Here is a 27,100-nt window from a genome sequence, read left to right as displayed (position 1 = left end):
TTCGTTTAACAAATATTTATTGTGTGCCTGACATGTGCCAGGCACGGGGCTAGGTATCCTTGTAGCCAAGGCCAGCTGACATTTGGAAAGCCAGGGTGGGGTAAAAGGTCAGAGCAGAACTCAACTCCACAGTAATACCTGGAAAAGGTTAGCTTTGCCCTCTACCACCATGCTGGACATAGCTCAAGAGATCATATGACCACACAAAGACTCCTAAGAATGCTGATGTACTCTTTTAGGCTAGGTTCCCAGATAATCATACTTTTCTAAGGTGTAAGAAGCAATTAAATGGACTTTAATTTGGTCCACTTAAGTGGACTGAACCTGATTCCTGACTGACTGATGAGCCCAGTCTGACTGATGAGGATTCTGAATTGCTCGGATAGAGATGTATCCAATGTGGTACTCATTCAGTCATCAATGAAGCAGGCTCCTCGGAGCTGTAAGTTTCCACCGAAGTCCTCACCTACCTTCCTCCACTCCCACTGAGTAAAGGACTCCTCCTGAACCTACAGAACAGGTAAAACCAAGTCATGTACTTCCCCCTCTTCCTTGCCTCACATGACCTCACAGCTGGAAGAGTTGAGATTATCTAGCCAAACCTCCCAAGAGAAGGTGTCTTATCCAAGGTCACAAAGCTGCTTAGTGTCAGCTGGCATGAGTAAGTGGCCTGGTTCTCCCTTGACTCCATGGGACAGGCAAGCCTGGGGAAGTGCGTCCAGAGTCCTTGAAAACCTCACAGAAATGGGTGATGATAGATAACTTCACCCCTTTTGGCTACAGACAGGAATAATCATTAACTTTGCTTAGTGGTGCCCAATAAACAAGCTTAGCAGGTGAGTGAGAAGGCAAGGAAAGAGAATCAGACTGAGGATCCAGAGGCTCAGATGGCCTGAGGATACTGAACTGCGTCAGGCCACTGAGGAATTAAGAGCTTCTAACTGGCCCTAGGTAGATAGCCATTCCTCACTGGTGTTTGTGTCCAGGCTGAAAAGGTGACTGGGGGAAAGGGGGCAGATTTTTATCCAGGCAACCGCCCTGGGTGTGGACACTGAGTAATAAGGAAAGAAATGCAGCTCGGAAGCAAAAAGGGAGGAGCCACGCACTTTGAGCTTTTCTGAGAAACCAAGCTAGCTAAAGGCTACAGCTAGAGATGGGGGCTATAGAGGACTTGGAGGAGGAAGCTGATCAAACTGGAAAGGCATGAGGGAAAGGATGAGAACTTCAGCTATTCCTCTAAAGAAAAAAAAGTGTCTTTATGAGAGAAAATGAATTCAGGTCAATGGGAGTGAGACTGGGCAAGGCTGTGAACAGAACGAGGGGTAGTCTTGTAATGTGAGTCAAGAGCCAGCTGGGTCAAGTGGAGGCAGGGGGTGTCCATGACAGGGGAGGCCCCCCAGGGCAGAGGGGCTGGGCTGTGATGCCCCACAGAAAAGACAGAGGTCTACTGTCCCAGCAAACCAGGCTCACACCTAAGACGCAGGCTGCAGAATCAAGACTGTAAAACCCAAGAGAGACCAGCTACCTGTGCCCTGAACCGATGCCTTCTCAGAATAGTATGTAAGGCGTGGAGTAGTGGCCTGTCACTGGCTGGAGTGCCTAGATCCAGGGCTCCGTCCACTCTCACAACTGGACTTCTTTCTAAAGCCCCAGGGCTCACTGGGAGAGTGTGTACTGGGCAGTGGTGGGGACACTCTAGGAGCCACATACTAGCCTGTACCTCTCTTCCCACTTCTAGGCTGGGGACTGATGATACCAGTACATGAGCCCATCCTCAACCCCCAGCGGGCTTGAGTACCTTTCCCATCACCTCAGTTGGCAGTGCTGGAGCTTACCAGTCATCTCTCTGAACAGTTACTCTGTGATAACTTGGAACCATTCGTTTAACACAGTTAGGTTCTTAAACTGCAGATCATACACCAATACAAATTCAAGTGTTACATGTAAAAAATAATGCCAAAAAGAGCCATAATAAAATACAGGCAAACATTTTTTCTGCTCCACGGGTGGTGAAAGAGATTTCTACCCTTAAAGGAAACAAAGAAAATATAAAGGCAGAGAATGACAGATTTGATTACATAAACCCTCTACAAGCCACTAACTGTAACACCGAAACAAAATCACCACAAATAAAAAGGTATAGGACAAAATGGAGGTAAATATTGGCAAATGTGTCCTTGCAGTTCAGTAACAAAAATAACACGTTATGGAAAAATGAACACAGAACATAATTTAAATTTTATAAAATATAGGAGATAAATATATAACAGAAATATGTATACGTATACGAAAATGTCTGGTCTCGCTAATACTACAAAATTAAAACAATGAAAATATTTTTGTCTATCAATTGATAAAGGATTTTTTTTTTAAAGATTTTAAGTAATCTCTATACCCAACGTGGGGCTCAAACCTACAACCCCGAGATCAAAAGCTATACACTCTACCAGCCAGCCAGGCACCCCAATAAAGGATTAAAAAAAAAATCAGCCCTGTAGAGCTATCAAAGGAGTGGTTAAAACTGGCATGTATGGAAATGTAAACTAGCACAATCTTGTTAGTGACCAAATTGGCAATATACACAAAGAGCCTTTAAAAAGGTCATATCCTCTGCCTTCAGTAATTTTAATGTTTATTTATTTTGAGACAGAGTGTGAGCAGTGGAGGTGCAGAGACAGAGGGAGACAGAATCCTAAGCAGGTTCTGTGCTGTCAGCGCAGAGCCCGATGCAGCCCTCGAACCCACGAACCGTGAGATCATGACCTGAGCCAAAATCAAGTCAGATGCTCAACCGAGTGAGCTACCCGGGCACCCCTGCTTCAGTAATTCTTACAGAAGTTTATCCTAAAGCAGTAAGAAAACACATCAGATTTTTTTAACTAAATTCTATACCTAATGTGGGCCTGAACTCACGACCCTCAAGATTAAGAGTGGCATGCTCTACTGACCAAGCCAGCCAGGCGACACATGAGGATTTTTATACAAACATGTCCATGAAAGCATTATTTACAATAGTGAAAAATAGAAAATTTCCAGCAAGGAACAACTGGTTTAGTAAAGGAACACTCTCAAGATGACATGTAAAGAAAACACGCTGTTAATAAACCCAAAATATGAGTGGTTGTCTCTGGACAGTGTGCTATCTGGTTATTTTAACTTTTTATAAGTCTTCTGACAGACACTAGTTTTATAATCAGAAGGTTATCACAATATATTGCCACATGAAAAGTATAAAACAGTCATATACAACATGATCCCACATTTGTTATTAAAAAATATATATGCATATAAAAATACTAAGATAACGACATGTAAAATAACTCCATTTGAGTAGTGCAAGTATAAAGTTTTATTATTTTCTAAATTCTTACAGTGAAAATGCATTACTTTTGTAATTATTATGAAATTGTTAAAGGGGAAAAAAGTTCTCCTGTGCTTTCTCAGGAAAGGACTCCTCTCTCTTGATCTCAACTGTGACCTGTTCCTACGGATCTACTTTCCATCCTGGTCCTTCTTCTGAAAGCACTCCTGTTTCACCCCCCAAAGTGGGTTTCTTCATCTCCCTCCTCACCACCAAACCTATCTAAATCTCTTTCTGCTGCTCAGCTCGCAAGTTCCCCAGAAATGGTTCAGGCGACCCTTCCAATCCAGGTGAGAGATGAGGAAGGGCACTAAGGTGGTGGCACTCAGGATGGAGAGGGTGGGCTGATTGGGGAGGTATTTGTAAAGATGAAAGATTTTAGTCTCTGGTGGCAGAGGAGAGAGAGGAACAGAAATGTCTCATCCGGACAGCTGGATGGATGTGACCAAGAAGATAGGAGAGAACCAGGTATAGATCGAGTTTGACACTACCATGGTCCTGGGGGAGATGTCCAACAGGTGGTTAGGTATGTGGGTGTTGAAAGTTCAAGAAAGGCCTAGACCCAGGAATGATGAGTCTATAGGTGAGCAGCAGTTGAAGTCATGGGAGTGGATGCGGCCAGCCTGAAGTGCTAGGAGCAAAGAGCAAACGAGGAGCTTGGACAGAATCTTCGGGATTCTCAAGAGATGGGAAACACTCTAAAAAAGGGGGGGCAGGCAGGAAGCCGAGTTGAGGAGCTGAGGTGAATGAGACTTAGGGAAGTGGAGGCAGTAAATATGGAAACAGTTCCATGCCCTGGTGGTGGAAGAGGTCACGAACTGACGGTCTACCAGGTTTTGACAGAATACTGAACTAACTGTCAGGATTTACAACCAAGTAAACTTCTCACAAATCTGAATTTCTGGCTTCCTGCAAAAATTCAGAACATCCAACAAACACCATTTTTGCATGGCAACAACCAACAGGGATCGAATAAAAGCTACTCCCTTTTAGTCAGAACATGAGCTATTCCATCTTGCCTGGCCCTTGCCGTAGAGGATGAGAAAACATGATTCCCTTTGTGAATGAATAAAGTCCTACTGGTGCTCACCTAGAGTTCAGAGAAATACAGGCTAGAGTTTGGTTCATAAAGCCCCACACTTGACCCTGAAGGCAGAAATCCTGGGACAAACATAGCTGAATGAAGGATCCTTTGCCAGAGCAGACTGGGAACCCCCCTTTCCCAGCAAGAGACATCAAATCTCTTGACTCGCAAAATCTACAGGGGCAGGCCCACGCCTCATCCACTCTCCCAGGAAGGGCCTGGCCCCACAGTGCTCTCTGCATAGTCTTCTCTTTTTGGACAGCAGTAGCACAAGCTGTCATTTCCCTGGGGGCTGATTGGCTGCTAAAGCCAGCCAAGTCCCCTAGCTGGGAATTTCCTGGCTCTAGTTTCTAGACTCTTGGGCCACACTCCCTGAATGGGTCCACCAGATGGCAGGCAGCCTTTTCTTTCCTCCCGATTTACACGAGTTCATTCACCCTACCTGGGGAAGAGGACTTGCCGTTTTTCTGACGACTGCTACCTTCTCCAGTAAGATCAAAAAGCACATCAATTCTGTGAGTGAAATATTTGGAGCTGCCTATTAAACTATAAAAAAAGTAAAACCCTTCTTCCATTATTATACAATTATGTATTGTCAAAGAGTCATTACCTAATTATCAGTTATTTTACATTGATTCTGATCCAACATGTGCTTGTACTAGACATTTTATTATGTGGTTTCCCTAACTACTTAATTATCTGCACTCCTGCCAAATACAAAATTCTATGAAGATTTGGTAGCATAAATTAAGAACTAATTATAAGCAATTTCATTTATCAAATCTTACTCATTGATCATAGGCTGGAGAATAATGTTACCTTCAACTGTGAAGCTCGGTGAGAAAGGCTTTTTCTCTCTTCCCTAGAGGCAGGTCAAATGAGCCCAAAAGTCCATTTCCATATTAAGTGTAGCATTTGTTACGAATCTTCAGACCTGGTACAAGAACCTAGTCTCAGATCTCTGCGCCTGAGTTCAACCCCCGTATCTCAGTGACTTAGCTCTGTGAATGACCTTAGGGCAAGTCACTTAAGCTCTCTGAGCTTCCGTTTCTTTAAGCTATCAACAGAGGGACATACACCACTGTGCTGGATTATTTAAGGAGACAATTTATGTCAGAAGATGGCCAATCAATCTGGTTCCCTGTTTGTCACTCCGGTACATGGAAGCATGGGCTTTGTTTTTGGTCAAGTGGAACTCTACACCTGCAGTTTTATACTTGAGGTCTTGGACCTTTGACGGGAGTCTACTGGTAGATTTTCTGACCAGAAATGGACAACTCAAAGAATACAAATAGAAGAGCAAGTTGAGAAGCCCACTATGCTCATGCACTCCTCCGGGTGTCTTAGTACCGCTCTCACTTTCATACTTTCACCTAACGGCTGCTGTTGTGAAGCAAGAATCCTTCATCATTTGTGTGAGGACACCAAGGCTTAGTGAAACAGATTTACCCCTCTAGTGGAACTGGAACATAAACCCAGGTCTGATGACTGCAAAGTCTCTTTTCTGCTTTTCATTCCCCTAGGGAGGCTGGAGAAGCCTCTGGGATTTATAGATCCTTTGACCTCCTGGGAACATCATATACAAGCCAATTCTGCCAAGCCCAACTGCAGATTCTGGTTTACTCCATCTTACCTCAGCTTCTTGGCTCATAATGAGCACCCATGACCCTCCACTTCCCCATGGAGAGCCTGGAGTCCCTAAAGTTTCTGCTTGGACAGAGACAGACAGATAGGCCACACCTCAAAGGGCATGCAGAGGTGCAAGGCCTTTGCTCAGTCACAACACGGCCCCCTGCAGTAAAAGCACAGCCTCCAAAAGGCAGCATTAGCTGTTCCAAAAGGGAGCATTAGCTGTTCCAACCAGTAATTAAAAAAATAAACTGATGTTTTAGTCATTTGGGTGAGTCACAGCAGAGGATCTCAATGTCTTTCCAGAGCAGAGTGGGAACTCTCTGGTATGCGTGTGAGGCCCTGCTGCTAGTGGGGTGAGCTCCACGCAGGGCTTTCTAATATTGTGCTGGCACGAGCAACCAGACTTTGTACTTGGGAGCATTTAGAAAGGTTCAAGACCATCAATGCTCTACTCCAGAGGGCAAAAGCCAATTCTTTCTCACTAGTAAACCTCTTCTGGGTGTTACTGGGGTTAGTGCCCATTCAGCAAACCAAATCTCCTAGGCACCAACTTCTCTAAAGATGAGGTCACATCCCTTTCCTAAGGGCACCTCCTGGGTGGCTATAAATGTGATGCACCTTTGAGACTTTCCTTCTCCCAGTGGGCTCCTGACTACCAAGCTGGACCCTTTTCCTCCTACTGTGCAGATCTGCTGGGCCCATCACCTCTGATCCCTGTGCCATAATAGATGGAACTTTTCTGTGAACCAACACAGACCCGAGTTAGTAATACGTATGTTCTACACAGAAACATCCTGTATGGGAAACAAGGCCCAGCTAACCTATAAGATATATATAACACAGAGCCAACTGTGTCAACTTTTGATGTAAACAACATACTACATGCATGCTGGTCCACCAGCCAGATAAACCAAAACAAGAATTAAAAGACAAAGGAACAGTGAAATGTTTCTTACAACTCTCTATGTTAACTCTACCTGGAACATAAGACTTCTGAAAAATTACTGTTTAAGGTAACTAAACATTCCCCTACAGTACCCCCATTAACTAGATACTAATAAAAAGTTAATCCAAAGGACTGACCCAGCCTGTATATATTTTAGAGTAGCAGGGCACATGGAAATAAAACAGTCAATTGGGACCATAAAGAAACATAAAAAGGTTGAAAATCCATAAAAAAGATCATGGAGTGCTAGGTTTTTCTATTTTTCTACTTTTATTTTTCAAATTTTATTTATGTGAAAATGTACTTGTTTACATAAAAAATATTCTCTGGGTAGTAAAGGGATATTTCAAGAAAATACCAAGGGCACAATTTTATTCATTCACAGCAAAGTTAAGTCGATAAAAGGGCCAAAGATGCCCCCATGTGGCTAGAAAGGAAAATGCTGTGGTTTAAGAAAGATGGAAGGGACACACACTCCCTTCTTTAAGAGGCCTTGGATTTTCCATGGGCTTTTGCATCTTTTCCACAACTTGCAGTTTTATTACTTGTCAAAGCTTGAGGCTGGTGTTCTCACATCATGTCCATCAAGAGAAGAGAGGTTTCGTATTTCGAAAAATACACACTAAAACTTTAAGTAATCAACACCAACCCTTAAGATCGGCTGAAACTCCACCACGGTGACATGAACCTTGTAGGACTCACAGCAGCGCCCTGGTGTGTGAAGAGCAGGGCAAGGATGGGGGGTGAAAGAACCCAGTTGTTGGAAGCAAAGCAGATTCCAAAGAACAAAAGCAGCTTTAGTCCCTCTTGGAAAACAAGTTCAGCTTCTGTTTCTACCTTAGTTATCAAGAGAACAGAAGCCAATGCCAGGGACCAAAAAAGAAAATAAGATAATACCACAAAGATTTAAGTCCATACAATCCGTCAACATGAACTTGACCTCCAGACCCTTAAGGCAAGCACCACTCAACCTTATCATACATGGGTTAATAACCTATTTCTTTAAACACAAAATTCCCTTTTCCCTTATACCAGAGGTGTATGTATCACACATCACATAATTATAAAATATACGCATAATGAAAATAATTTTTAGATGTTTTAAAAAAAACGTTTTCAATGTTCTCTCATTAGACAGAAATAAACTTTTCTTCTCAGAGAAGAAAACGAAGACAACCAAGTGCAAAGAAGGCACTCAGAGCTCTAGCTGGAAGCTTCCCTCCTACAGTTTTTAAATTCTAAAAGGGTGAGCTGACCACCTATAAAACCTCCTCCAGGACACCGAGCCTTAAACCTGGGGCACTGCAACACACAGAGACGCAAGACACATCTTTTGTGCCTCCGGTCACACCTTGGTACCAGACTCAAATGAAGGCTAATACTGTGCCCAAAGTGCACGGGCAAGGAGTGTATGTAAACATACCACTCATCTAACACAGAAAAATACAAGACGTTAAATGAAGAGAAGCGTAATATAAAATTAAATATACAGCATGAGTACAAAGTTAAACCCACACACTCATGCACCTCCCATCGACAGCCTAGAAGGAAAACATTAAACACCAACAGTGGTCATAACTGAGAAGACTGTGACTGGGGTGATTTTGTTGCTGTTTTCGACTTTGATTTTCCAAATCTTTAATGAGTACACGCTACTCTTTTACAATGAAGCAAATATGCAAACAATACGTATTGACCATTTATCAAATGAATAATTACAACCTAATTCAATTATCCTAAAATTCTATCAAGATAAGACACAAGGTTTGGGGCCTGCATAGGATTTAAATGTGTCAGGACGGGGAGGTTGGGGGGGGGGGCGGGGGGAGGAGGCACAAGAGAAGATTACTGAACCAGAGGAATTCAAGGGCATGAATTCAATCTTGGCTCTGTGTGAACCTGGGTATTGATTTCCTCATCCTGTCAAATGAGAGGTTGGGCCAGTGCTTCCTAATCCTCAGTGGCTCACTGACCCCTCTAAGTCAGAGATCCTTATTTCCGGAGAAGTGGTGGTGGTGGTGGGTGTTCACAGAGCTTTTAGAAATAATCCAGGAGTTTTATGGACTCTCTAGAGGTCCTTGGACTGGGTCAAGAACACTGGTTAATCTGTTCTCTTCTGCAGCTCTGTCTCCAATGACAGAGGGAAGTATAATATGGTTCTATTTTCATTTCTTGAATCTTTGCTGAGGGCTGGGTCTAGGTGTTGCCAAAATATGCCAAGGTCATCAGTTTTTTGCCCTAACCAACAGCCACTTTTCAAGAAAAAACTTTTTAATGTTTATTTTTGAGAGAGTGTGCACATGAGCGGGAGAGGGGCAGAGAGAAGGGTGGGGGAGGACAGAGGATCTGAAGCAGGCTCTGTGCTGATAGCAGACAGCCCAGCGCGGGACTCAAACTCACAAACCATGAGATCACGACCTGAGCTGAAGTCGGATGCTTAACTTTTAGACCCACCCAGGAGCCCCTAGCCACCTTTCAAAAGCATGGCTTAACTGCTCAGCCCCCATTTGCTTTGCAGATAGGAAGGAGCACCATACAACAAGTTCAGTCTAAACAGAATATGAGACTACTGGTGTAGAATCAAAATCAAGGTGTGAAAGTTTAAGTACAGCAGATGGTAACTGAGACACCAAGAGAACAACAACAACAACAATACTCTTTTTCCAGAGGCATTCCTGCTGAACCCTGACATTCCAGTGAGAAACATGTTTTAAGAACGTGGTTACCCTGGCCTCAGAATTCTCTAAGGCAAACAGGTAAGCACAGAAGGGATTACAAGGGGACCCACAAAAAACATTATTTGATCAACTACAAATTCTCTACCAATAGATGAGACTTTCTTAAGCAACATACTGCTCATAACTATCTCGCTCCATTTATTTGTTTTTACTTTTTTATTTTTTACTTGAGAGAGAGAGAATCTTAAGTAGGCTCTACACTCAGCACAGAGCCCAATGCAGGGCTCGATCCCATGACCCTGGGATCATGACCTGAGCTCAAATCAAGAGTCGGATGCTCAACCGACTGAGCCACCCAGGCGTTCCACCCCCCCAATTTCTTATTTCTATCATCAATCATTTCTCCATTCAAAGCAATGAAAATATTTCCCCCCATCGCAGGATTCAAACAGGATGGACAGATTTCAATTCTGAATACTGTTACATTAAAAATAAAACAAAGCTCCACTTTGTATGTCAAAAAAACAAAACAAACTCAAACCATACATCAGTAAAACTACTACAAAACACTACTTTCAAATAGTTTGGAGGTAGGGTTATGGCTTCATTCTGTTGTATCTCAGTCACATCTGGGAGTTTTGCTTACCTAATTATTTCTGAAATAAGCAGCATCAAAACAGCTATGAATCAGGAATGTGACGTTTCCAGAAGCCCTCCCAGGTCAGCCCTTCTTCTTGGCATCACTAAGCTTTCTCCCCCACCACCTAACACTAGGCCAGTTCCTTCCTCAGGACTGATACAGGGGTCATCAAGCCTATGTACCCAGAGAAGTCTTGCAGGTGACTCCAGAAGTGGGCACAGGGCCTATCTGCCTGCTGTACTGCCTCTATTCAGAGAATGAGAAAGCCACCCCTCCCCAAGAAGCAACTATGGATGACAGAGACAGTATGATGCTCTGTAGTTCTGACCCAGACCAGACTCCAAAAACAATCCTTTTGGCCTCGGCTAAGCTAAGGTGATCAGCTTAAGTCAGGTTTAAATCCCTCCTGAATTTACTGATGGCTTTTTATTGATGCTAGTAACCACAATTTATCCTCATGAATTACCATACTAATGCCCAGTGACTTTAATAAGGGGGATTGGGCAGGGGTTAAAAATAGATTAATTTGTTTCTTTTCTTTCCCTTTTTTTTTTTTTTTTTTTTTTTTAAAGAAAACTGCACGTAATGACCAATGGGCCTATGGTGGAATACCTCTTGGCACACCAAGGCAAGCTACTTTATAGAAACTTCCCAGCTGTGCAAGAATTTAACTAGCAACAAGCCTGAAAATTTGGTTACGTATATAGGTACAAAGCTGGTTCATCAAATCCCTATTCTGGCCCTCAACCCAATGCATTTCAACTAAAGCATCATCTACCTCCTTCTTTACATTTATCAAACACTTGAATAGGTAATGTCCAGCCACTCCTTGGAGATGGCTTCCTTTTTCAGACACCGGGCTGCTGAACTGCTCAGATGCCTCTCGGTCCTGGGCCCCATTGCTAGAGCCTTTACAATTTTCTGAAGCCTCCATCCCTCCCTTTTCCTCACTCCTTTCATCCTCCACAGGTTCTGGGTTTTCATCCTGAGAAAGCAGATCCTGGTTTGAGGAATGGCCCTCAAGAGTGGAAGATTCGCCTTCCTGTGCATCAGGCCCACACAGGGCGCCCTCCCGGGGGCCCTGGGCCAAATCCTGGCTACTGCCAGACTCTCTCGGGGTGGACTTCTTCTCTTCCAAAGCTTGGATGACGTCCTCAGGAGCTCGCGGAACTTCTCTCAACTGTCTCACTCGCTCCCGTTTCTTTCTCCTTAAATGAATCCAGGAGTTTTCTATTGCTGTTAGGAAAAGGCTAACCTCTTCCTTTCCACAGGGGACTCGTTTATGCTGAACCTATTCGGAGGAAAAACAGAATTTGATAGAAAATCACTTTTCTCAAAACTTCAAAAACAAAAAAGAAAAGAAAAGAGATTATTGTTAAGGAAGTCATCAATGTGCTTAAACAAAGTACCTTCAGATCGGTGAGGATTTTTTCAATCCACGTTGTCACAACTACTATGCCTTCCACTGTCTCAGAGCCCAAAGATGATGCTTTGAGGGATAATTCTTTCATCACAGACTCTAACACCACGAACGTGATGGGTTTCCTTGACTTCTCTAATTTTCTTCGCTTACTGGGTGGTGACTGAAAGAAAAAGAAGGCATGGGGGAAGAAGTTATCCAACTAATGAAATTTCATGTATTATAATGAACTCAGCTAGGGACATTTCCATGACTTCTACTACCAAATGTAGAGCACTAAAAAACGCAAAGACCTTTGCATGCCATACCATGCTGCCTATGGTCAGGCTATCAGCATATAACAGCCTCCAATTACTGAATGTCCCTCATCTATGTGTTGTGCCCAGCACACACCTGTATGATTATTTATTTCATAGCAACTCAAGGACCCTGGGGACTCTGTGTTCTATTCTATCAAGAACTGCATGGGGACGTCTGGCTGGCTCAGTTGGTAGAGCATGTGACTCTTGGTCTCAGGGTTGTGAGTTCAAGCCCCAGGCTGGGCATGAAGCTTACTTAAAAAATTAAAATTAAAAAAATAAGAACTGCATGGTTTAAAATTGCCTACTTGTAGTCCAACTTTATACTTGTTGAGGCTTGAAGATCACATGACCAGGGTCAACTAGGATCACATGGGCAGAGAAGGAGGCCTGCTGCATCTTGGCTAATGTTGGGACCAAGCCAATGGCTAGCTGTGCACTGCCTCTCTGCTGGAAGAAGAGATACCAGTGGTGATGAGAAGAGTGGATTTGAAAGTTGGTTCCACACAATTCAAGACTCTCATCTTTCTATTTCAAGCTTAGAAAGTGAATTGTACTCTACCCACTAGAGGGACTCAAGTTCCATTTTAAAAACTAAATGACATATATTTAAAATTTGTTTCTTTAAACATTTACTAAATTTTTTAAATGATTCTTAGTTCAGGCTAGATATATTATGAACACTTTAAGAGGCAGACTTCTACCTGTTGACAAAATTTATCAAAACTTTAAAAAATTAAGATAATTCTAAGGGTCAGGGTCAAAGTGAGCAGGTGGAGATTATAAGGAGAAAGGCTCATAAAGAGAAAACACTTTAGTCAGGTTGAAAGCCCCTTTCCTGCAAAAAGCAGTCGCCGATAGTGGTGCTGCCGTTAACTACAATTCTGCCTGGCAATGGTGACAGAGCACATGCATATACACACTGTCAGGTCCGCTTCCTGGGTGAGGCCTTGTAAGGAATAATCAGCAACTCCACATCCCACATGCACACAACAAAACAGCCAGTTTATTCCATGCTAGAAAACTTCTAGATCGTATTTCTAAGAAACAATCTATATTTTCCCTTTATACCAAGACATTTAAAAAAAGGGGGGGGGGGGCGGAATTAGAGAACACTAGAAAACAAGTTTAGAAGAAAAGGACCAAAAACAAAGGGTACATATATGAGTAAGAACCTGCTCTTGAAAAACAAATCATGGACTCCAAGCTCTAAGTCTGAACTTGTTCAATTAATGTCTCAGACAAGATGAGACAAATTCATATTGATATTAACACAGTAGTATTGCTATTAATCAATCACCCAGCCTAAGAAACATATTTTCTATAGTCTACCGAGAGCCTAACACTTTCCATTAAGGAGTTTAAAACATGACGATTAAGCTGTGGAGGAAGAAAGATAATGGTGTGTAGCAGGGGAATGGGAGAGAAGAACCAGATTCCCCATTCCACTTCCCAGCATCCAAGGCTGTTACTATGGACAGTTCACTGTAACAGGAGCATCCCTGACAGCCCACCCAGCACACTAAAGGTCACCCAGAAATATGGCTAAAAGGACAGTGCCTGCTATCTCTTCTGACAGAGATGGTAATCATTTGTGTTTACAAATTCAAACCAGCAAAGTGAAGATTTTGCCGTTTCTCGATTGGTCATGCTGGAGCTGGCCTACAATACTCTTTCTCCAAAAGAAAGAATGGACTCACCATCATTTCTAGAAATTAAAGGAGAGAAATGTGTCCTCACCGAACCTAACAAGACCTCTATCAAGGATCCACTTTCCAAGTTCCGAGGGAATCAGAAATAACAAAATAGACAATTTATTACCCTATTACCCCAGGATGAAAATGAAAACTTCTGCCTCTCAAATATGGTTCCTTTACCTTGCATTCTGGTCCCAGTTTTCCATATGTAATGGCCAACTGATAAATCTGGTATTTCTGAATATTCTTAGTGAATTACTTTAATACACACATACACATACACAGTCCTCCCAAGACTGTTTTAGTTTTACTCTATTATAGAAACTAGGCACTCAAAAGACAGATAATTTATAGTCCAGAAATTCTTAGGGTTTTAAATGATTAAAGTCTAACATAGGCTTGGCTTACAGCAATCATTCCTTTCCCCCTCTTATTTGTACTGAAATTCCTTTTTATCCCCCCCTACCTTTTTTTTTGTAAGTTTATTTTTGGGGCGCCTAGGTGGCTCGGTCGGTGAGGCGTCCGACTTTGGCTCAGGTCACGATCTCACAGTCCGTGAGTTCGAGCCCTGCATCAGGCTCTGTGCTGACAGCTCAGAGCCTGGAGCCTGTTTCAGATTCTGTGTCTCCCTCTCTCTCTGCCCCTCCCCTGTTCATGCTTTGTCTCTCTCTGTCTCAAAAATAAATAAACGTTAAAAAAAAAAAATTATTTTTGAGAGAATGAGAGTGGGGGAGGGGCAGAGGGAGGGGAGCAGAGAAGATCTGGAAACTGGCTTCACACTGACAGCAGAGAGCCCGATGTGGGGCTTGAACCCACAAACTGTGAAAACATTACCTGAGCCAAAGTTGGCTGCTCAACTGACTGAGGCACCCAGGTGCCCTTGAAATTTCTTTTTTTTTAATGTTTTATTTTTGAGAGAGAGCGCGCGTGTGCAAGCGGAGGAGGGGATAGAGGATCCAAAGTGGGCTGTGAGCTGACAGCAACGAGCCCCATGTGAGGTTTGAACTCGTGAACCATGAGATCATGACCTAAGCCCAAGTCGGACGCTCAACTGAGTAAGCCACCCAGGTGCCCCTGTACTGAAATTTCTTAGCAGGCAGGGCTAGAGTAAAATACAGGAGCAGGCCTTGAGAAATTAGTAACTAAACTCAACCCCACAGGTCCCCAACAGCAGGTAATCTTATACCCTGCCACAACACTAGAAGCTGTTTTCCCCCAACAGAGATAACTTATTGCAAATATGCTTATAATCTCAAATCACAAGTGTTTTCAACAAAGGGTGCCACACTCAAACTGTCATCATCTAGTTTAAGCGGCAAAATAACATCAATAATTTAACATTTTAAAATGTAAAACAAAATCACTTATTTACCATGGTTTATTCAGTTTAATGTGAAGAACCAGAAGGTGAATTTACAACTGATTTTGCATTAGAAAATATACTACTATATTCCCCAGCTGAAAGGACAATGTGAAAGAAGTTTGGTGAGGAACTGTCAACTCCATAGGGGATACTAGTTTTGTATTTTTTGAATTGCAAGGATTTAATGAATAACAATCAACAGGGGGTGGGACCTTGAATGTTATTTTGTTGCAGCATTTAAGAATACATTAGATTGAGGGGCACCTGGGTGGCTCAGTGGGTTGGGTTGAGACTTCGGCTCAGGTCATGAGCTCACGGTTTGTGAGTTCGAGCCCCACGTCGGGCTCTGTGCTGTCAGCTTGGAGCCTGGAGCCTGCTTGGGATTCTGTGTCTCCTTCTCTCTCTCTGCCCCTCCCCATTTGTGCTCTGTCTCTGTCTCTCAAATAAATAAATAAATAAATAAATAAATAAATAAATAAATGTAAAAGAAAAAAATTTTTTAAAAAAGAATACATTGGATTGAAAATATAAATAGAAAAACAGTTCTTTTTTAATGTTTATTATTTATTTTTGAGAGACAGAGACAGAGCATGAGCGGGTGATGGGCAGAAGGAGAGGGAGACAGAATCTGAAGCAGGCTCCAGGCTCCTAGCTGTCAGCACAGAGCCCGACACGGGGCTCGAGCCCATGAACTGTGATCATGACCTGAGCCAAAGTCGGAACCTTAACTGACTGAGCCACCCAGGCGCCCCTGAACAAAAACAGTTTTTAAAAAAAAAAATTTTTTTTAATGTTTATTTATTTTTGAGAGAGAGAGAGACAGAGTATGAGTGGGAGAGGGGCAGAGAGAGAGAGAGAGAGGGAACACAGATTCTGAAACAGGCTCCAGCCTCCAAGCTGTCGGCACAGAGCCCAATGCGGGCTCAAACTCACAAACCGTGAGATCACGACCTGAGCTGAAGTCGGTGCCCAACCCACTGAGCCACCCAGGTGCCCCTAAAAACAGTTCTTAAATTTTAAAATATGCTTTACCTAACAGGGCTGTAGATAAATTTCTTAAATCCTCACTCTTACTTTCATTTCTACATCTCAGTGGTGCAATCAGTCAAGAGACTTTCAAATGCGGTGTAACGTGACACAAATCCATGTAGCATCTGCTATGCTGCCAAAGCTCTGTTGTTAACTATGGCTAAGGCAAAAACTGTGTCAAAGAAGCCACAGGCTACAGGAAACCATTAAGTTCTCCCCAGTATCTGCAGGAAAAGAAGGGAGTCATTCACTAGAGATGTGCTGAGCAGGTAGCCACAGCCTCCTCGTTTTGACAGAACAAGCTCCAGACTGGTCCTGAGGGGAAAGGAGGGCTCTTCTTGCTCTCGGCCACTGCAGTGGAGGCTTTGCTGTTCTGCTGCGCTCTGAATGGCTGCTGCCCTAAGTCCTCCAGAAACCAGCAGAATGCCTGTGAGCTATTATTCTGCACAGACTATCATTATCTGGAGAAACAGAGCCAAGGGGCCAACACTGACGCCTGACTAGAATACAGACAGGAGGTGTGCTGGGAAGGACAGCCAGATTACCTCACCAACTATGCCTTATTTAAATGTGTATCAGCTCTGCTGCCATGAAGTGGACTGAATATTTTGTTGTCCAAGAGTGCAGCTTTCCTATTAACAGTTCAGTGGGCATTTCTATTGCTATCTTAATCTGACAGGTTACTGTTTAAAATGTCCTGAAATTGGGGTGCCTGGCTGGCTGAGTAGGTAGAACATGTGACTCTTTTTTTTAAAAAAATGATTTTATTTTTAAGTAATTTCTACACCCACTGTGGGGCTCAAACTCACGAACCCAAGATCAAGAGTCGCATGCTCTACCAACTGAGCCAACCAGGTATCCCAAGAAGGGGTGGTTTTAACCCTACATCTGTATTTCCTTACTCTAAAAAAACAAACAATGGAAGGATAAATTATAAAACTGTGTAAATAGCGACCCATGCAGCAGTGAGGTTTCAAAGACACAAGACAAGCTAGATTACTAAGTGTGTGTGTGTGTGTGTGTGTATGAGATTTGATTTTGAGATCATGTATTTTTCACAATTACAAAATTAAATAACACACAAAAAGGAATCCCTAAGAAATGAAATGAATGGGCTTGGTGGCATAAACCCGCAAAGAGGAAACATTCCAAATGACTTTAAAATCTATCACGAGACAGTCCCCACGGACAAAAGAAATGAAAAAACGACAAAATAGTTATTTTCACAAGTCATTTTGTTGATGATGTTAATCCTGAGACTGTTGTGGTGAACTGTGGGTCAAAACAAATGAATAATTATGTTAGCATGGTTGAGGATTAGGCTGACTTTTTAGAGCCCCCAATTTCCTCATCTAGCAAGTGGGGACAATACTTCACTTGTTAAGTTTAAATAAAATGACATAACATGTGTGATGATTCACATAACAACTCCTCCATGAAGTCAGCTCTGACTAGCCAGCCGGAACTGCTTTCATTTTAGGAGCTCCCTAACTCCTGACCATTCATTTCAGCACTTACTCAGACATAATTCTGTAGCAATGCTGTGTGTGCGTTTCCCTCCCATAAAACTAATCACCATAAGGATAGAAAATGGTGTCTTCTTTCTTTGGTGTTATCACAATGAAGATCATACTTAATAAGATAAGTAACTAAGCAAAGGGTCCTTAGCTCTGATTTTGCTCAAAAGCTCAGTTCCTTAATCCAATCTGTTTTACAGCCTGCTGTATAGCCTGGTACAGTGCTGGTTTTCAAGCCATTTGATAGCAGAATCTCTTCAAGAAATAAAGTCAATAAGTAATATTGAGGTAATCAGATCATCTCTGGTTAAAATGACAGCAAAGCCTGAAGTTCCAACCTGACATCTGCCCCAGCTGTCATCTCCCCGTGGCACCCTACACAGAATCCCTAACCTATCTAGAACCAGTTTGCAAACCTATGCAGTAGTAAAGAGAGCACTGTCAGGAGACCCCAGCTGTGACACTAACAAGGTTACCTGATTAATTTGACCCCTTCCCTCCATCTGCTTTCCAAAAGCCTTCTAGCTTTACTTCCTTAGACAGGAAAGAAATGTCTTGAATGCAGAGGGATAATTTTTTTTTTTAACCAGAATTCCAGGGCAATGGTCATAACTAAGAGTGCACAACTTGCTGGGGCCACACTATTTGTCCTTCTTGTTTTTGTTTTTTTTTTTTTAATTTTTTTTTTTTAATTTTTTTTTCAATGTTTACTTATTTTTGGGACAGAGAGAGACAGAGCATGAACGGGGGAGGGGCAGAGAGCGAGGGAGACACAGAATCGGAAACAGGCTCCAGGCTCTGAGCCATCAGCCCAGAGCCTGACGCGGGGCTTGAACTCCCGGACCGCGAGATCGTGACCTGGCTGAAGTCGGACGCTTAACCGAATGCGCCACCAAGGCGCCCCTGTCCTTCTTGTTTTGACAAGTGTTAAACTTCTGAAAGCAAAGCAAAGCTAAAATAACATCCTGAGCAATTAGACGAGAAGCTGGGACAAAGAGGCATTCTAAGTGGCTTGTTAAATCAGTAAAGAACAGTCCTCACAATATGCTTCCTTATATACATCATCAGTCAGGAATGATTGTACAAAAATTCTATCAACACCAGGACTCATCCTTTTGTTGCTAAAATAAATCCAGCTAAGAGCAATGGACTTAGTGTAGGCACTTGAATCAGAATTTTTTTTAGCATTCAGCACCAACAGCAACGAGTTAGTGGGCCCGAGACAAGTGAAAATAGAAGTTGCCATAGTAACTTGCACATTTACCCTAAAAAGGCAGGAGTGGGGGTGGGGTGGGGAAGTAGGTCAATATTTCTACTTAACTAGCTCTAGTCCTTGGCTTCCTCTCCTCATCGAAAGCAGCATCCTCCTACCTACCCACCCCTAACAGGAGCAAGAGGGAGAAAGCCAGGTGAGCATTTCAAAATGCAAGAGGTGGGAAGAGGTCCAGGTAGATGAAAGGAGAACCAAGAGGACAGCTCACTGAAAACCTTGCCAGTGCCCTGGGACCACCCCTGGGAAAGCAGTTGCTGATCAAGGGCACCAGTGCTAAGAAACTGTTGCTGGGTTACTGCAAATCAGAAATTGCCATTTTCCCTGTAGTGGTTTAAGTGCACCTAGTGGAACACTTGGGAACATGTTATTAACAGCTTTGGGTTGAGGAGAGCGGTGGGGTGGGAGGAGTATTCTGGTATGGGAGAACCTGAGGCCCTTTGCAAAAGGCATTCTTTGATGGTTGAAGCTATGAACAGAGCTCAAGGATGGCCTAAAAGACAGGGAGGGAGAAGGATCCTTTTCAAAATAAGCTGATTTTGCTAACACAGAAACATAGTGCCCTTTGATATTTTCATCTGAGACAGCTACTAATCCAAGAGGGCAAAGGGGACTCTGGGTTCTGAGATGGCATGGAATGTGCCCAGAGCCCATTATAAGCTCTTCCACCTGTGGTGCCAACAAATGTGGGAAGCAGGTTAAAGAGAAATCATTTGGAAACAGATACAGTTCCACCTTCCTGCAACTGTTAATATCTGCACAGGGATGACCCAGTGTCTGTGCAGGGACAATCTAGGGCATTACTAATGATTTTAACCATTTGGTGTGAAAGCCCCAATATTCTAGAAAATGACAGAAAGAATAATCTGTCAGGAAAGTAAAAAAAAAAACAAAAACCCAGAAACATCTTTTTAAATAGTGAACATTTTGGGGCGCCTGGGTGGCTCAGTTGGTTAAGCATCTGATTTCAGCTCAGGTCATGATCTTACAGTTTGTGAGTTTGAGCCCCACGTCAAGCTCTGTGCTGACAGCTCAGAGCCTGGGGCCTGCTTCCAATTCTCTGTCTCCCTCTCTCTCTGCCCCTCCTCCACTCATGCACACATGTGCTCTCTGTCTCTCAAACATAAACATTAGAAAATAAATAATAATAAACAGTGAACATTTCAGGGGCACCTAGGTGGCTCAGTTAAGCGTCTGACTCTTGATTTCTCTGAGCAGCTCAGAGCCTGCTTGGGATTCTTTCTCCCTCTCTCTCTGCCCCTCCCCAGCTCATGCGCACACACATACACACACACACACACACTCTCTCTCTCTCTCTCAAAATAAATAAACTTAAACAAAAACAAAACAGTGAACATTTCAAACACTGACCTCTAGTCTCTCTATATTGCATTGTACAGAGGGAGGCATAGGCTTCCACAGGATAGGCCATTCAAACTTGACTGGGACACTTATTTCAACCCAGCAGCGCACCTAGTAGCAGAGTACATGGAGGACAGGCTCAGTTTTAAATCTGAGCCCATGTATACAGAAACATCTGCAAATTGTCCCCTGTACTCCTCTGTCCTAGGAGAGAAGGGGAAGAGGCTCACAGACACAGCAACATTTAAGACTTGAAAGACCAAGAGCAATCAAGACTTTGGGAAAGGAGCACCCATAATAAGCCTATTGTATGGATAGGGGATCACAGACCTGAAGGACCAGGTACTAGGCCTCCATAATTACTATGGGAAGAAGGGGCACAGTGCCCAGCAATGTGTGCATAAACTTAAGACAGGAGACTCCAGGTGACAAGGCTGATCACTCTTGTGAAGGAAATGTGAGAACAGATGCTTTCCTATTATCACCTCTCAGTACAGCCCAGAAAAATTACTCAGTCTAACCACTTCAGAAGTATTTTTCCTTTACATATAATAGCACAAAGGACAGAGAAATTTGTGGAACAAATCATTTGTTAAAACGTTCTATTCCAGAAAATGTTCAAGCTTAGGCATATGCAAAGTAGAGAGACTAGGATAATAACCTATACCCAGCTTCAAAACTGATCAATATTCTAGTGGTAATCTTAAAGCTAAGACAGAACCCTTTACTGGAATAATCCCTAAGTGTTACACATCAAAAGCCTGCAACACAAAATGGCAATTTCTGTATTCACCCATAACCCCAAGAGACAGCTACCCTATGAAAGAAAGCATATCAATAATAAAGAAAAATAAACAGACTTCAATTTCAATTCTAAAGGAATAGCCAACAGAATAATTATACCTGCAAGGTATTTCTACAGGTTATATGATCTAAATTTTTAATTCCCAAAAGACGCATTTCTAATTCATTTATATTTGCTAAACAAGATTCACGGTGCTGCCCAAACCCACAGAGAAAGGCTCCATGGTCACCAGTCAGCCTTATAGGACCGTGCCTTATTTTGTAACACTTCCCATTCTGACATAAGCATCTAGGGCAAACTTGAGGGAAACAAGACAGTACAGATTTATTTATGACCTACTGAAACCCACCATGTGCTGGCATTTGAAAAAGCTATAACAAAGTCTCTACTTACGGGCACTGTAACATCATCATAAAAACTCCAAGCTAAAGCCCATCTCATTGTCCGGCCTTGACAGAATTCAGTGTAGGTGACTTTAGGAACCTGAAACCAAGAAACATGTCATCTCATCAAACTGAAGTCATTCTACCAATATGTTTTTGGCTCCTGCCTCATGTTAATTATGTGTTGGTTTTTCTTTTTATCAGTTAACAAACACTACTATCCCCAGTTATGCACAGTTATCTAACAATCAATGAATAAATTATCTCTCAACAAAGTTGTGGATGTTTTCCTCTCCTAAAACATTATAGAGAATTTACAGTTCTGGCTTGAAGGTCCAAATATACAAAACACCCAAAATAACACAGCTCCTTCAGAAAACCACCGGTAAATGATTCAAATATTTTTGTTGTTGTTGTTGTTATTTTTTCTTTCTTTTTTAAGGAAAGAGAGCCACCAAAGCCTGGCTAGATACAGCTATGTAGTCTCCCTTTTATCTATCGGATTTTATGGGAAAAAAATGAAATTACTTTGCAGCTGTTACAATTTTAACAAAGAAAAGGTGTGATAGGGAAAACAGGATGAGTACAATGTCAGAGAGAAACCAGAAATCAGAACCTTGGTTTCTGCCACTGACCACACATCTGACCCCCTTCTCTGAAAACTCACCTGGCTCATGCTTACTTGTGCCAAAACGTCATAAACTGGGAGAGAAGTCAGGGGGCAGTATTAATTTGCCACCTGCTTTTCAAAACAGAAGCAAGGGTCTGAATTCATGTGGATTGTACCATAAAGGGAACCACACTTGATTGAAGACCATTCTAGTTATAGCTGACCTTTGATAACTAGGCATGTGACCCAGAACAAGCCCCTTAACTTATGTAGACTTCAGTTTCTGTAATTACAAAGGAATCCGATGTGGCGTCGGTGGCAGATGGCACCAGGTTTTTTTCATTTCTGGGAGCTCTCATCCTGTTTTCCCCATCTTTCCTCTGTTATAATTGTCAAAGAAGGCCTTATAAAAATAATTTATAAAAAGCCTCTTTTAGCCCCAGAATTACAAAATTCAAAAATAAACAAACAAAAAAACAAATTTAGAGTTTTAAAGTATAAAAGCAAATTCTACACTCTGCCATCACAAGTAGATACACCAGAACAGCAATGATAAAGCCTTACCCCTTGTATGCGAAGTTCTTCCTTTAGAGGAGCCAAGCTGCATTTTTTCCCCAGCATACAGCTGTACCACCTAGGGGGAAAAAAAAAGCAGAAGTAAAACACTGTTTCATATGGTTACATTTTTTAATTAAGTATTTCTCAAGTGAACAAAATGAGAACAGACATAAAAAATTCTGAGTTAAGTTCCAAGTGACAATAGCAAAAATTATACATCATGTATTTAGGAAAAAAACAAACCTAACAAATGAAAACAAGCCCAAAGCAAAAAAAAAAACCAAAAAAAACCCAAAAAAACCCAAAAAACAAAACCCACTTAGCCTCTCCAAAACACCACCTATACCATTGTAACAGAAATTATAAAATCTGGCATGAACCTGTATTTTGAGATGGCTTAACCTGCAAATAATTAAAGGATATTATATTAGTGTTTCAAAAGAACATGAAGTCAATTTCTTCTATAGTAAATACAAATCTAGAAGAAGGAGTGGGGAGAAGATGGAGTGAACTGGTTAAAAGGTAAAAGAATAGAATTTAGCCTATGAAGGATTAACTACTATGCTTTCCATCACAAGCAACTAGGAAACTTGACAAAATATACGTAACAATTGTTTTTCAGACATTGGACAACTACAGTGAAGACCTATGATCTCAGACGGATGAGGTGAGCCCCATAATTGCCAGAGCTTACTGCCTGAAGGAAATTTTCCAAGCAGCAATGCAGGGAAAGGTCATGCAAACAGATCCCAATAATCTTGCTGAATTAATGAGGGAGAGATGGATTTCAGAAGCCCACACAGTAAGAATCTGAAGGGCAAAATACAAGAAAGGAAGGAGGTGCATAGAGAATTATGGCCATCTGCAGAAGAGTTCCCTGGAATATTCTGCAGAATAATGATCTGCATGTGTGTGAGGTGGAACTCTGTGAGGCTAGGGAAAGAATTCCCAGAAAGCAGTCAGCTGAACAATTCCTAGAGTCCAGACAGAGCTGGACTAGTTTGTAGTTCTACTGGCCAAAGCAAAAAACCCTTGTTAATAAAGGGGCATCTGGTAGAGTCCTAGAAAGGATGCTGCTTTGTAATGGGGCTAGAGGCTAGTCTATCTTTACCCTAATGAAGCTTAAAATTAAAAGCAAGACTCAAAAGGACCAAAGTGATCACAGATAACTTAAGTAAACATCAGAACAAAATCCAACACTCTTTAAAGGAACACAATGAAATGCAGCACCCCAAAACATAAGATTTGCAATATGTAGCATCCAACCAAAAATGACCAGACATTAAAACAGGCAGGAAAAAAAAGGGGGGGGGGGCAGGAAAATGACTTACAACCAGGATAAAAAAAAAAAAATCAATTATTAGAAACAGATCAAGAAATGAGAGATGATGAAGTTAGCAGATGATGACATTAAAACAGCTCTTAGAAATATGCTCCAAGACAAAACATGGACATAGTATGGAGTATAAAGGAAGATATCAAAACCAACCAAATGGAACTTCTAGACATGAAAATTATGATACCTAGAATTAAAATTTCACTGGACAGGATTAACAACATATGAGATTCTGCAAAAGACCTGTGAACCTGAATACATACCAACAGAAACTACCCAAAATAAAGCACATGGGGAAAAAAAATACACATAGCACCTATGACCTGTGGGACAGTATCAAGCAATACACATAAGTGGCATTTCAGAAAAGGGAAGAAGAGACAAAAAATATTTGAAAAAAGGGCCAATTTTTTCCAAAATTGAAAAAAATTATAAGTCTACACACACAAAGTCTAATGAACCCCACAAAGAAACATAAGGAAAATGCTATCAGGGTACCTCACAATTAAATCACTGAAAATCAGGGGAGCCTGGGTGGCTCGGTCTGTTAAGCAACGGACTTTGGCTCAGGTCATGATCTCACGGTTCATGAGTTCGAGCCCTGAGTTGGGCTCTTTGCAGACAGCTCAGAGCCTGGAGCCTGCTTTGGATTCTATGTCTCCCTCTCTCTCTCTGCCCTTCCCCTACTCACACACATACACGCTCTCTCTCCCTCTTTCTCTCAAAAGTAAATAAATATTAAAAAAATATTTAAATTACTGAAAATCAGAGATAAAGAGAAAATCTTAAAAGTACAGAGAGGCTGGAGACACTTTTGTAAAAAAAGATTTTATTGTTAAGTAATCTATCTCTTCATGCAACATGGGGTTCAAACTTACAACCCTGGGATCAAAAGCCACAGCCTTACTAAGCCAGCCAGGACCCACAAGTCTTAGAACACTTTTAAAGGATTAGAATAATACAAAATATGGTCTCAGGCTGTAATAACTAATTAGACTAGAAAACAGTAAGAGAATCATAGTTTTCAGGTTGTGATCTCATGGTTCATGGGATTGAGCACTACATCAGGCTCTGTGCTGACAGCAGAGCCTGCTTGGGATTCTCTACCCCTCCTCTCCGTCCCTCCCTGGTATATGCTCATGCACTCTCTCTCAAAGTAAATAAATGAAAAAACTTTAAAAAAGTTTTTTCTTTAAAAAAAAGAGAAAAGAATTCAAATATCCAAAACAATTTGTTTTTGGAAAAGAACAAAACTGGAGGGCTTACACCACCTGAATTCAAGACTTAGTATAAAGCTCCGATAATCAAGACAATATGGTAATGGCATAAATATAGACATACAGATCAAGACAATGGAATATAGTCCAGAAACAGACTCGCTTATATGATCAGGTGATTTTTAAAAAAACTTTTTTTTTTTTTAACATTTTATTTATTTTTGCAAGACAGAGAGAGAGCGGGGGAGGGGCAGAGAGAGAAGGAGACTTAGAATCCAAAGCAAGATCCAGGCTCCAAGCTGTCAGCACAGAGCCCGATGCAGGGCTCGAACTCACAAACCGCGAGATCATGACCTAAGCTAAAGTTAGATGCTTAACTGACTGAGCCACCCAGGAGTGCCCTATGAGCAGGTGATTAAACAAAGGTACCCAAGGCTTGCTCTTCAAAAAACATGGTTATAAAAATAAAAAGGCAGACCACAGACTGGGAGGAAATACTTGCAAAATACATCCTATAAGAGACTTGTATTCAACATTATATAAGGAACTCCTACAACTCAGTTAAGATTAATAAACAGATAAAAATATATAGGGAGACTTCTAGTTTCTAGTCCAACATGTTAAGAAGCTGGAAGTTGCCACACTGTTTAAGTAAAAGGCTGAACCAACTAAAAAATTAACTCTTCCTATATCCATCACAGAAGTGACTATTCACAGGGGAAACCACTGACTCTAAAATTAGAGAAACCAACAGGTGAATACAAAGAATCACAACTCACCAGAACAAAAATCCCGGAGCAAAACCTCCATGGGAATCAGTGCTGAGGTAGGGAAACTGAACTGCAGCTGACAAATTGCTGGAGACTCAGCAGGGACAGGTCTGAGAGAGAAAAAACCCAGGAGGACTCTGTCATCAGGACCCCAAAACTTTTATCAATTTTACATCCAAGAGCTTGACCAGGTTCTCACAGTGAATATGGGAGAAAAATGCTCTGTGCTTCCAGCAGGGAAAAGGGAAAAGGAGTAATCCTCTAGAGCATCCTGTTCTTAACGAGGCCTGCCCTCAAGAGAAACTAGTTAACCAGATCTTAACCTGTTAAGGTATCATCAGATCCTAACTGACATACAGGAATGGCATCATCCAACTCCAGCCTACTCTAGCCATCCTGTCCCACCAGGATGGAGGGGAAGAGAGTAAGGAGGGACTGAGAAGCAAGTGTGAAGTTCACAGTCCAGAGGGACAGGCTCACTAAAAGACTGATCTATTCACACTACAGAATATCTCCCCTCTCTCCACACCTCACCCACCACATTACTAAAGGTCTATTTACAGCAGTTCCTTTTACGCAGTATATTATGTGTTTCTATTAAGAAAACTAACAAAACATACTAAAAGGCAAAAAACAGTTTGAAGACACAGAGCAAGCATCAGAACCACATATGGCAAGAACGTGGGAGTTATGAGACCAGGAATTTAAAACAACCATGATTAAGATACTAAGGGCTCTAATGGATAAAACAGACACATGTAAGACACATGTAAGAACAGATGGGCAATGTAAGCAGAAATGGAAATCCTAAGAAAATGAAAAAGAAATGCTACAAGTCAAAACCTCTGTAATGGAAAGAAGAATGCCTTTGATGGGCTCATCAGGAGACTGGACACAGATGAAGAAAGAATCTGAGTGTGAGGATAGCTCAGCAAAACTGCCAAAACTGAAAAGTAAAGAGAAAAAGCACTGGGCAGGGAAACAGAATACAATATTCAGGAACTGTGGGACAACTACAAAAGGTGTAAAATATGTATACTTGGAATTCCAAAAAGAAAAGACAGAAAGGCACAGAAAAATCATTTGAAACACTAACAACCAGGAATTTCCCCCAAATTAATGC

At 41.9% G+C, this 27,100-nt stretch overlaps 1 protein-coding gene across 2 annotated transcripts in view; it reads right to left on the bottom strand.

Annotated features, from left to right (window-relative positions):
* METTL16 (methyltransferase 16, N6-methyladenosine) overlaps positions 1 to 27,100 on the bottom strand; it is an 81,263-nt gene continuing 54,163 nt past the window's right edge. For both annotated transcript variants that reach the window (XM_015081389.3, XM_027034676.2), the window contains exons 7-10: positions 22,661 to 22,730; positions 21,497 to 21,586; positions 11,751 to 11,924; positions 1 to 11,632 (exon numbers count right to left, since the gene is read on the bottom strand). In XM_015081389.3, the coding sequence (XP_014936875.1) occupies positions 11,009 to 11,632; positions 11,751 to 11,924; positions 21,497 to 21,586; positions 22,661 to 22,730 (958 nt within the window). In that variant the 3' untranslated portion in view covers positions 1 to 11,008. The remainder of the gene's footprint in view (positions 11,633 to 11,750; positions 11,925 to 21,496; positions 21,587 to 22,660; positions 22,731 to 27,100) is intronic.

Source organism: Acinonyx jubatus, chromosome E1 (assembly GCF_027475565.1).
Source record: "Acinonyx jubatus isolate Ajub_Pintada_27869175 chromosome E1, VMU_Ajub_asm_v1.0, whole genome shotgun sequence".
In the NCBI taxonomy this organism is placed as follows: Eukaryota; Metazoa; Chordata; class Mammalia; order Carnivora; family Felidae; genus Acinonyx; species Acinonyx jubatus.
This window is presented reverse-complemented; position numbering and strand designations above follow the sequence as displayed.